The 12622-nt window shown below is 43.8% G+C and overlaps 1 protein-coding gene across 1 annotated transcript; it reads left to right on the top strand.

Annotated features, from left to right (window-relative positions):
• Positions 1–10062: 10062 nt before the first annotated feature.
• LOC138743560 (probable G-protein coupled receptor 148) lies at positions 10063–11097 on the top strand. Its single transcript, XM_069899063.1, has one exon. It carries the CDS (start codon positions 10063–10065, stop codon positions 11095–11097), a length of 1035 nt encoding a protein of 344 aa, XP_069755164.1.
• Positions 11098–12622: the final 1525 nt, after the last annotated feature.

The raw sequence follows: 12622 nt of genomic DNA, 5'->3' as shown, positions 1-12622 counted from the left end.
GGATGTTCTGGCCTTAAGGATTAAGATGGGAGGTCTACATCCTAGATAACTGCAGAGCAGGAAATTGCTTGAGATAAATTTTATGCAAGGAATCTAGCAAAGAAAGCCAACTTTTGTTCAGTGTTATAATGTTGATCTATATAAACAGAAGAGACTGGACAGTAGGAGTCAGTCTTGGGGAATAGCTCACTGAGCAGGTGACCTATGAACTAACGACTGAACCTGAGCTCTGTTAAGCTTTATTCTTGTGCTGTGTAATAAACTGATTGTTGAACCGAATACCTTCATTCAACGAGCACGCTGGACTCAGACGACACATAGACTAAATTGAGGGTAGGATAAAGCCAGAGTCCGACATCTAATATTGACTGGTACCTATTGACTTGGAGAGATGGGGCTGAACTTTTCAGTTGTGCCCAAGAAGGATTCCTGACCAGTCTGTGTACCGACCGACTAGAGGAGAGGCCACACTGGATCTGGTTCTGGTGGTGGACTTCTTGGTGGGGGAGCATTTTGGTGAAAGAGACCACAACTCCCTTAGCTTCAGCAGAGCTATTGAAAAGGATATAAATAGTCAAACTTGGAAAGTGCTTAGCTGAGGAAGAGGCAGGAATTCACGAGAATAAATTGGAAACAAATGATCAAGGGTGAAAGCACAAAAGTCATATGGAGGAGGTTTAGGGACCACTTGTGCAGGGTTCAGGAAAGGTTTGTCCCACTAGAACAGGGAAGAGATAGTTGGAAAGGGGAAGCATGTGAGGCAGCTGGTCAAGAGGAAGAAGGAAACATACATTAGATACAGGAAGTAGGAAACAGGAAAGGCTCATGAGGATTACATGGTAGCCAGGAAGAAACTTGAAAAAGGACTTAGCTCAAAGTGGGTATGAGAAGGCCCTGGCATGTAGAATTAAGGAGAATCCCAATGCATTCTATGTGTATAACTAGAAGGATGACAAGAATGAAGGTGGGGTCACTAAAGGATAAAGGAGGCAACGTGTGCCTGGAGAAGAAGGTTTTGGGGGTCCTGAATGAATACTTTGCGTCAGTATTTGTAATGGAGGATGAAAGAAGGGATGCAGTTGCATCACAAGACAATCTCAATTCCACTATGAGGCCCAGGATGCATATTTAGTAGACACACCTAAATTCCACTATGGGGCCCAGGATGCAGTTGAATAGGAAGACATATGAATCAGTAGATATAATCCAACTTCCACCATGAGGTCAAGAGATGCAGTTGTCTTTTGTTGGTCGCAGACTGTCAGGAGACCTTGAAGATAATTGGCAGACCAATTAAATTCTTACTTTAGTTCTGTTTTTACAAGAGAGGATACAAATAACCTCCCAAGGATGTTGGGAAACATAGAGACTAATGCAAGGGAGGAACTGAAAGAAATCAGTATCTCTAAGGACATGGTCTTGGGGAAATTGATGGGATTGAATGCTGATAAATCCCAAGAGCCTGATAATCTACATCCTAGGGTACTCAAGGAAGTGGCCATTCAGATAGCAGATGCTTTAAGAATTATTTTCCAGAACTCGATAGACTCAGGATCAGTACCCATGGATTGGAGGGTAGCTAATGTTACCCCACTATTTAAAAAGGGGGGTAGAGAAAAAGCGGGGAATTATAGGCCGGTGAGCCTTACATCAGTAGTGGGCAAAGTGATGGAATCCATTATTAAGGATGTAATAGCAGAGCATATGACTAGCAGAGAAGGGATCAGAGGGAGTCAACATGGATTTACAAAAGGTAAATCGTGCTTGACAAATCTATTGGAATTCTTTGAGATGGTGACAGTGGATGTGGTGTACGTGGACTTCCAAAAGGTCTTCGATAATGTCCCGCATAAACGACTGGCTTCCAAAATCAAGGCTCATGGGATTGGGGGCAAAATACTGATGTGGATTGAGAACTGGCTGGCAGGTAGAAGACAGAGAGTTGGGATAAATGGCTCATTTTCTGAGTGGCAGGCGGTGACCAGTGGGGTGCCACAGGGATCTGTACTGGGACCCCAGCTGTTCACAATTTACATTAATGATCTGGATGAGGGGATTGGATGTAATATCTCCAAATTTGCAGATGACACTAAGCTAGGAGGGGTTGTGTGCACGGAAGAGGGGGTCAGGAAGCTCCATGTGATTTGGATAAATTGAGGGACTGGGCAGATACATGGCAAATGCACTACAATGTGGATAAATGTGAGGTTATCCACTTTGGTAATACAAACCGGAGGGCAGATTACTATTTGAATGGCAATAGATTAAGAGATGGGGAAATGCAGAGAGACCTAGGGGTACTTGAACACCAGTCTCTGAAGGCGAGCATGCAGGTTCAGCAGGCGGTTAAAAAGGCAAATGGTGTGTTGGCCTTCATATCAAGAGGGTTTGAGTATAGGAACAAGGATACCTTACTGCAGCTGTACAGGGCCTTGGTGAGACCCCACCTGGAGTATTGTGTGCAGTTTTGGTCACCTTATCTAAGGAAGGATGTTCTTGCAATGGAGGGAGTGCAGAGGCGATTCACCAGGCGGATACCTGGAATGGCAGGAATGACTTTTGAGGAAAGATTGCGCAAATTGGGATTGTACTCGCTGGAGAATAGAAGATTGAGAGGGGATCTCATAGAGACATATAAAATTCTGGCAGGACTGGACAGAGTGGATGCAGATGGGATGTTTCCCTTTAAACTTTTCACCTTTCACCCTTAAGCATGTCCTCTAGTTGTTATCCCTCCAAACTGCAGAGGGAAAAGCCTGCTTGCATTTGCTCTCTCTATATCAATCATAATTTTGTATACCTCTATTAACTCAATATGGCAATGCTGCCATTGCTGTGGACCTGGGAGAGCAGGGAGTGGAGTCACATGATGCTCCGTAGGGTCCAGCTGCCTGGTCATGTGCAGCAACAAAGGGTTGCAGACTCCAGGGGACAGGACATTAGTGAAAGGACACCAGTAACGGGGAAAACATTGAGAAAGAGAAGAAGAGAGGAGTCACGTGATGGAGTAGTGGCCGGACGGTGAACTCCAGCCCTCTCCAGAAAAGTCGGGAAAAACAAAGGAAAACACAAAGACACAGAAATAAAAGTTACAGAAAAGTGAGTATAAAGGTGGAAAGAAGATGGCGACAAAAAAAGAAAAATCGAAAGCAACGGTAAGAAGAGAGGAAGAGAAGACAAAGGAGGAAAAAGGTGAAGGCCTTACCTGTCCGAAGAGGCCCGCTGCGGAGAGAGAAACCCGCTCCCTCAGGTCAGTAAATAATGGACTACAAAAATGGTTCGCTGAGCCGAGTAAAAGTGCGCAACCGCGCATGAAAAAAAACACACCGACGGGAGGGGGGACCAGCTGGGGAGTCGATCTCCACAGCCAGCAACGACAGCTGCAGAACACCTGCAGCAAGAAGAGACCACAGAAGACAATGGAAACAAGAAAGAAGAGAAGGAAAGGGCAACAAAGAAACAACAGATGGCCAACCCAGAGGAAGAAGAAGAGGAAGAGGAAGAGTACAGTGAAATAGAAGAAGAAAAGAAAGGCAAGATAAAGAAGGTACTTTCTCTTATTAAAGTATACATGGAGTCATTTAAAGAATGGCAAACACAGGAATTTAATGATTTAAGAAAAAGAATAAACAACACAGAAGAGAAAATGAATAAAATAGAGATGACCTTAACAGAAATGGGAAAGAAAATGGACAAGATGGAAGAGCGGCAGTAGCAGCAGAAATGGAGGTAGAAGACTTAAAAAAGAAATTGGAGGAATCTAATAAAAAAACTAAAGAGACACAAGAACTACTAGCTCAAAAAATAGATACAATGGAAAATTATAACAGAAGAAATAACATAAAGATAGTGGGCCTTAAGGAAGATGAAGAAGGCAAGAATATGAGGGAGTTTATAAAAGAGTGGATCCCTAAGACCCTAGGATGTCCAGAACTACAGCAAGAAATGGAAATAGAAAGGGCATATAGAGTATTGGCCTCTAAACCACAACCACAACAAAAACCAAGATCTATTGTAGTAAAATTCCTAAGATATACTACAAGAGAAAAGGTACTGGAGAAGACAATGGAAAAAGTAAGAGAGGGCAACAAACCACTGGAGTATAAAGGGCAAAAAATCTTCATTTATCCAGATATAAGTTTTGAACTCCTAAAGAAGAGAAAAGAGTTCAATACAGCAAAGGCGATTTTATGGAAGAAAGGGTATAAATTTATACTAAAGCATCCAGCGGTATTGAAAATATTTATTCCAGGACAACAAAACAGACTATTCTCGGATCCAGAAGAAGCACGAAAATTTGCAGAACAATTACAAAAATAGACTGAGGGAGGAAGACGGGAAATGAGAGTTAAAATGATCACGATTGATATGTATGTGGGTAAAGACAAAAATAGACTGAGGGATGAAGACGGGTAATGAGAGTAAAAATGATCACGATTGATATGTATGCGGGTAAAGAGGTATAAGAGTGAATAGAGACAATGCGCATACGTGAATGTATCTGTACTTAGAGGAAAATATAGATAGTATAGACAAGAATTAATAAGGGAAGGTAATGGAATAGAGAGAATAAGGAGGGAATTAAAAGAGTGACCTTTTTGACATATGAAAAGTGAAATCTTTTCTGGGGGGGGCGGGGTGGGGGGAAATAGCGGTCACTGCAAAATCAGTTGACGCTTGCGAGTGGATTCGCAAATCCAAATGGAGAGGGGAGATGTGGTTGTCCGACAAGGGATAAAGGACAACTCAGGAGGGGAAGGGGAGATTGGGGATAAATAAGATAGAAATAGGAGAATAAGGAAAATGTTGGATGTTGTAGGAATGTTGTCTTATAAAGAGTTGAAAATAAGAAAACAGAAATGGAAAAGGAGGAAAGGTAATGATGGAAAAACGGAAAGAGAAGATAAACAAAATATAAAAGGGCTACGCTGAACTATATGACTTTAAATATTAATGGAATACATAACCAAATTAAAAGGAAGAAACTACTAAATTTAAATGAATAAATGTATTCCATTAGAAAAAATAACATATAGGTTAAGAAATAATATTGAAATATTCGAACAAGTATAGGAGCCTTACATTAAATACAACAGCGAAAACCTACCGGGGACAAACATTACCTAAGTTGATGGAAGGAGAAGGAAAGAAAAGAATGGACTCAGTAGAATTTCTGGTGTATTTTTGTTGAATGACAACATTGTCTGACTGGCTTAATGCAACCTAGATTGTATACCTAAAATGGATGAGAGGGGGGGGTGGGGGGGTGGCTTGGGAGGAGGGAGGGGGGGGGGGGGGAGAAAAAGTCACTGTATATGTGTGAAAAAGAAATAGTGTATATCATGGCTAATGTGATTTATGGTGTGAAAAATAAAAAATTTAAGAAAGAGAAAGAGAAGAAGATACTATTTATTGTCATGTAATTTAACAGAAATATATTACATGAAATTGTCTTTAATGTGTCCTGATGCAGACAAAGATTTACCATTAGCATTAACGTTGCCTGGCACCCCTTACAGTCAGAGAAAGAGAGATAGCAGAGTGTCCATGAATTTACCTACAGCACTCCCATAGTTTCTGTAGCCACACGAGACTCCAGTTCAGATCAACCAGTGGCAACCTGAGCCCAGATCCAGACCACAGAGGAAGCCTTCACCGCCCAGGACAAAACTTGCCCTTAGTATTCTCTCGAATCCTAGTTCCAATACCTGGTTTTGATGAGCCAGTCTGCAGCAGGCCGCAGCCTAGCACGAGTCCTTTGACCTCAAGTCACCAGCAGCCTGAAACTTGGCAACAGCTCACTGCCAGTGTGAGTCCTTCATCTGCAAAGCTGGTCCACCACCGATGTCGCCATCATTAGGATCACCTCCTCTGTTTCTCCATCTCAACGGGGTTATTTTCCCTGTTTCTGCTGCCTGGCATCAGTTCGCTGCTCTCCCAGAGTTTGCAATCCCTGATGGCCCCTGCCAGACACATCTTGGCTGCTATCTAGATTCCATGGTCATAGGACTTTAATTTTAAAAAAAAACCATGGCTGGCTCCTTTAACAGGCCATTTAAAGCCTGTACAGCACTGTTGGCAGTAGGACATCATGGGGGAGAGACGTGTCTCCACTCCCTGCTCTTCCAAAGTCCTCACCAGCGCAGTCTATAGGAAATTTGTATGATTTCCCGAGGTCTGTGTGTGGTTCCTCTGGGTTTATATATATATGTGATGATATGTATATACTGTTGCTGCTCTGTGTATAAGTGGTTGGCCCACCCACTAATGACTTGACCCCATATAACCCCTCCCCTTGTGACCTGCCCCTGCCCCCTTTCTTTCGGCTGTAATCTAATGTGTACTAAAGCCAATCATTCCTCACTCAGTCTTTTGAGTCATTGATAGAGCGTATCAATATATTTGTCTAATAGTCGAGGCTTTTGGACCAATATTTTGGGTCACATTTTGGGGGAGGGGGTTGACCTTAGCATGGGTCATATTTTTGAGGGCCAAAAATTCTAAAATTCACTAACATACTGGTGAATTCACTAATGGACTGGTACAGAGCCAAAAACCTATATTTGAACGCTATTAAAACAGAAGAGATGGTTGCCGACTTTAGGTGGGTCCAGGGGGACCATGGTCCACTGATCATTGATGGCTCCACCGTTGAGGATGTCAAGAGTATCAAGTTCCTTGGAGTTCACTTAGCGGAGAATCTCCCTTAACACCAGTTCCATAGCCAAGAAAGCCCAGCAGCGTCTCTACTTCTTGCGAAGGGTGAGGAAAGTTTATCTCCCACCCTCCATCCTCACTACATTCCACAGAGGACGTATTGAGACCATCCTGTGCAACTGCATCAATTCCTGATTTGGAAGCTGTACCACCTCAGACCAGAAAAAATGCAGAGGATAGTGAAGTCAGTGGTGATCAGGGGGACTCTCTTCCTACCATGACGAACATCTACAAGACTTGATGCATGTGGAAGGCAAATAACATTGTGAAGGACTCCAAACACCCCTCATGTAAACTGTTCTCCCTTCTGCCATCTGGTACGAGATACCATAGCATTTTGACACTTACCTTCCCAAGCCATCAGGCTCCTGAATTCTGAGAACATACATGGACTAGTATATCATGGATTTTTATTGTATTATGACTTAATATTGAACTCTTATTTATGTAAATCTGCTCCATGGCCCTGGAGAAACACTATCTCTTCTTTACGGTGCATTGCCTTAGTCGTTATGGTATGACAACAAATAAAGGTGACTTGGGTAATAGTCAAGGTTTGGGAACCAAGTTTTCAGGTCAAATTTGGGGTGGGGGTGGGGGTACTGCTTTTGACGACAGTAAGAACCTGCATTGTTCAAGACATGGGGAGCTTGGACGGGTGGGTGGCTGGGGCCTAGGAGAGAGTCTGTGGTCAGGTGTAGGGAGCTCTGGTGTTCGGGAATCCGGGTCGAGGGTCTGTGGTCGAGGCATTGGGTGCGCTGGTAAAAGGGCTGTCTGGGGCAAGAGTCTACGGTAGGGGCATTGAGAGGTCAGATGGACGGGCAGTCAGGGCAAGTATCCGTGTTTGGACGGGAGGGGGGAGGATCTATTAGATGGGATCAATGCTTACACAACTATATTTGGTAATTGGAAATCAAACATGCGAATGATGCTGGAATATGTAATATTAAAAAGTGCTGGAAACACCTAGCAGGTCAGGCAGTGTCTGTGGCAAAACAGGTCTTGAACCTGAAATGCTGTTTCTCTTTCCACAGATGCTGCCTGACTCATAACAATGTAAAAATGTGATGGTGTGGCAAAGGAGGGGTTCAAAGGATTTTTTTTCATCATTCTCAGAATAAGCTAACAATTCTTCTTCTTTGGCTTGGCTTCGCGGACGAAGATTTATGGAGGGGGTAAATGTCCACATCAGCTGCAGGCTCGTTTGTGGCTGACAAGTCCGATGCGGGACAGGCAGACACGGTTGCAGCGGTTGCAGGGGAAAATTGGTTGGTTGGGGTTGGGTGTTGGGTTTTTCCTCCTTTGTCTTTTGTCAGTGAGGTGGGCTCTGCGGTCTTCTTCAAAGGAGGTTGCTGCCCGCCGAACTGTGAGGCGCCAAGATGTACGGTTTGAGGCGATATCAGCCCACTGGCGGTGGTCAATGTGGCAGGCACCAAGAGATTTCTTTAGGCAGTCCTTGTACCTCTTCTTTGGTGCTGCTCTGTCACAGTGGCCAGTGGAGAGCTCGCCATATAACACGATCTTGGGAAGGCGATGGTCCTCCATTCTGGAGACGTGACCCACCCAGCGCAGCTGGATCTTCAGCAGCGTGGACTCGATGCTGTCGGCCTCTGCCATCTCGAGTACTTCGATGTTAGGGATGAAGTCGCTCCAATGGATGTTGAGGATGGAGCGGAGACAACGCTGGTGGAAGCGTTCTAGGAGCCGTAGGTGATGCCGGTAGAGGACCCATGATTTGGAGCCGAACAGGAGTGTGGGTATGACAACGGCTCTGTATACGCTTATCTTTGTGAGGTTTTTCAGTTGGTTGTTTTTCCAGACTCTTTTGTGTAGTCTTCCAAAGGCGCTTTTTGCCTTGGTGAGTCTGTTGTCTATCTCGTTGTCGATCCTTGCATCTGATGAAATGGTGCAGCCGAGATAGGTAAACTGGTTGACCGTTTTGAGTTTTGTGTGCCCGATGGAGATGTGGGGGGGCTGGTAGTCATGGTGGGGAGCTGGCTGATGGAGGACCTCAGTTTTCTTCAGGCTGACTTCCAGGCCAAACATTTTGGCAGTTTCCGCAAAACAGGATGTCAAGCGCTGAAGAGCTGGCTCTGAATAGGCAACTAAAGCGGTATCGTCTGCAAAGAGTAGTTCACGGACAAGTTTCTCTTGTGTCTTGGTGTGAGCTTGCAGGCGCCTCAGATTGAAGGGACTGCCATCCGTGCGGTACCGGATGTAAACAGCGTCTTCATTGATGAGGTCTTTCATGGCTTGGTTCAGCATCATGCTGAAGAAGATTGAGAAGAGGGTTGGTGCGAGAACGCAGCCTTGCTTCACGCCATTGTTAATGGAGAAGGGTTCAGAGAGCTCATTGCTGTATCTGACCCGACCTTGTTGGTTTTCGTGCAGTTGGATAACCATATTGAGGAACTTTGGGGGGCATCCGAGGCGCTCTAGTATTTGCCAAAGCCCTTTCCTACTCATGGTGTCGAAAGCTTTGGTGAGATCAACAAAGGTGATGTAGAGTTCTTTGTTTTGTTCTCTGCACTTTTTTTAGAGCTGTCTGAGGGCAAAGACCATGTCAGTAGTTCCTCTGTTTGCGCAAAAGCCGCACTGTGATTCTGGGAGAATATTCTTGGTGACACTAGGTATTAATCTATTTTGGAGAATCCTAGCGAAGATTTTGCCTGCAATGGAGAGCAGCGTGATTCCCCTGTAGTTTGAGCAGTCTGATTTCTCGCCTTTGTTTTTGTACAGGGTGATGATGACGGCATCACGAAGGTCCTGAGGCAGTTTTCCTTGGTCCCAACAAAGCTTGAAAAACTCATGCAGTTTGACATCCAGAGTTTTGCCGCCAGCCTAGTAAATCATTGTTAACTAAACAGATAATCTGTTGATGTCCTGCTCCCCCCTCCCCTGCCATAATTTATGTAGCCCATTAGGAGAAATGGAATGTGTTCATTAGCAGCGATCCAGTGATTTGGCTTTGTTTGACCACGCCATCTGTTCATACCATGTTCCCAAATGCAAAAAGAATGTGTTATGCGGATTTGGTGAGCTACACTTGATCTGAAGTTTCAAGCGAGGCAGAGAGGAATAACGTTCCAGAACTCATTAAACTTGGGAGACGGTGCGGTCATGGCACGAGTGCACAGGAAATAAGGGATCTGGAGTCCGGGTGCAAGGCAGCAGAGGTGAAGTGTTCTCCATACTTATCCTTTAACTGGAAGAGAGTTTGGGTCTTAATTAATTGTTTCCAAGAGGTTAAGATCTGAGAAAAATATTGAAAGCCGAGATTCTAGCTGGGACTCTTCCCCTCTTCCAAGAGGATGATGTTTGTGAACCTTTTCTAAATACAACAGGATGGCTTCACTTGCCAAATACTCTTTTCGTTTCTACTCCAATGGATCAGCAAGAGAGATCCCAAACTCTACATTTGTCTCCAGATCATTTGCAGAAGTCTACGTGCAGTGGATTCAGGCTTTATTCCAGGGTCAAAGCCGGCTTATCATCATCCTTGGAGGAATCTTCTTCTTTGCATCTTTGCTGGTTAGCCCCCTGATTTTGCTCGCCATTTTCACCAGAACCAATCTCCGCCAAGAATCCAGATACCTGCTGCTTAGCAACTCTTTAGTCTGCGATTTAATTTACTTGGCGACGAACTTCTGCATCCAGCTGTGTAATGCTTTCCCGCTGAGCTCTCCCAAGGTGCTGTGTGAACTGCTGCTTTTTATTCTGACGGCCACATGTTGCTGTGGGATTATGTCAATTACAGCCATGGTAATAGACACCTACTTAGCTGTCAACTGGCCTCTGCATTATATCACACTGCTTCCTCCCTCCAGGACAGTCAGATTCATCATCCTTTTGTGGGTCTTGGGTGCTATGCCCCAGTTTGTCTGCACTGCTGTAATGATCACGATGCAACAGTCCCCATTTTGCAAGGTGAGAGTGTGCGAGGTGGACTATATTTTCCTCAAAGTTCCACATGGCACTGTCTTTGCTCAGCTTTTTTATGGTCTGATCATTCTCCTCTTGCTGTCATGCATCTGTTTGCTGCTGAGCTGCTACTTCATGTTGTACTGGAAGACGAGGAATTCCGGGATATGGAGAGGCTTTACCTCCAGGGCAAGACTCACCTTTCTAATGCACTCTGTTCTCTTCTTTTTGTATTTTAGTTCAATATTACTGATGGCAATAGAAAGGATTTTATATTATTGTGGCATTATTAGGTTTGAAACAGCTTTCTTCATCACTTGGACCATGTCTAATGTAATAATGATGGCCCCAAAGGCCCTGGGTCCCTATTTTTATGCAATGAGGTACAGAGAGTTAGCAAAAGTCATCAAATCTTTCATCTTCGTAAAAGATGTGAATCAGGTAGAACCTACATGTTAGTCCTGCAAGAAGACAAAACATTTAATTAAGGTTATTTATGTTTGCTTTATTGTTAAATATGTATCCTCCTTGCCTGGAAAGCACACGAGTAAATATATCAAATATAAGCCCTGCCTTATCGGTTTTACCTTCGAAAATGGTTTGATGTGTTCTTGCTGCTTTTAATTGACAACGTTTTTGGTCTGAGGATATTTCAAGCCAATGATAGTCACCAACTGACTACCTTGGGGAGAGGGGACACAGCCTTCAAAAACCACAGGTACCAGGGATGCTGCTGGAAACATTGCGAGCAAATGAAACTAGTGGTTCCATTTCCCTGGAGGGAATTCATCATTGTATCATGTCACCTGTGTGAGTTTGAATATGTGTAGTTCAGCTTGTCAGGATATATAGAATTACAGTCATTCCGAACTCCGGCTGCAGTTCACAAATGTAGCCAATACTGTAAAATTTTTCAAAATTTAAAATACTGCACTGTAACAGGGCAATTCAACCTTATGAGTCCATTCTGCCTAATTTACACCCCATTAACCTACACCCCCAGTACACTTTTGAAGGGTGGGGAAACCGGAGCCCCCAGAGGAAATGGGGAGAACGTACAAACTCCTTACAGACAGTGTGGGATTCGAACTCAGGTCCAGTCTCGATCGTAGGCGCGCAATCTTGGCACATTTTGTGAAATGTGGCAAAGCTGGAAAGAGCTTTGTTTTGTGGCAAAGTAAGACCAGTTATTGGTCATTTAGTGACTTTTCCAAACTTGATAATTTAGATAAAGCAGATTCATTAACAAGATGTCATTTTTCCTTCACTTCCTCATCAACTGACTTTGTTTTTACCCACAGGTACTACCTGGTCAGCTGCATTTTCCATTCTTTCCAGCATTTGCAATTTAAAAACAAAATGGATTAGAGAGAGCGAGAGAGAGAGAGAGAGAGAGCGAGAGAGAGAGAGAGAGAGAGAGAGAGAGAGAGAAAACAAGGTCTAAGTCCTGAAATTAACACTTCATTCATTAGAGGAAAACTTCCTTTTTGTTCAAATGTATCCAATTATAAATTTATTCCTTGTGCCAAATTCCATGCTGAATACCAGGAGAATTGCGAGCAGTAAGGCAGGCAGGCTCGGTTAAATGACTCAGCAGATCAGGCTGCATTTGTGGAGAGGTAAACTGGGTTAACATTCCACATCTAAAATTAAAAAAAAACAAAATGCTGGAAATTCACAGTAAGTCAGATATTCACCATGGAGAAGAACCGGAGATGAAGCTGGCAAAAAATGGCAGGGCTTTCTGTAGATTATAACAGTCTCTGACTTATTCATAAAAACTTGATTTGATTAATTAAGTAATAATGATTTGGCAGCATTGATGAAGGGCCTGGGTCTTGAAATGTTAACTGTTATTCTCTTTCCATGGGCTCTGCCTGACCTGTTGAGTATTTTCATTGTTTCTGTTTTCACCCCGGGCTTTCAGCACCTGCAGTTATTTTTAACTTTTTGCCTGGAGGCCTAGCCTGGGCAGATTAACAAC

Source organism: Narcine bancroftii, chromosome 9, assembly GCF_036971445.1.
Source record: "Narcine bancroftii isolate sNarBan1 chromosome 9, sNarBan1.hap1, whole genome shotgun sequence".
Taxonomy (NCBI): Eukaryota; Metazoa; Chordata; class Chondrichthyes; order Torpediniformes; family Narcinidae; genus Narcine; species Narcine bancroftii.
The sequence above is the reverse complement of the archived record's forward strand: the minus strand, read 5'-3'. Positions and strand labels throughout refer to the sequence as shown.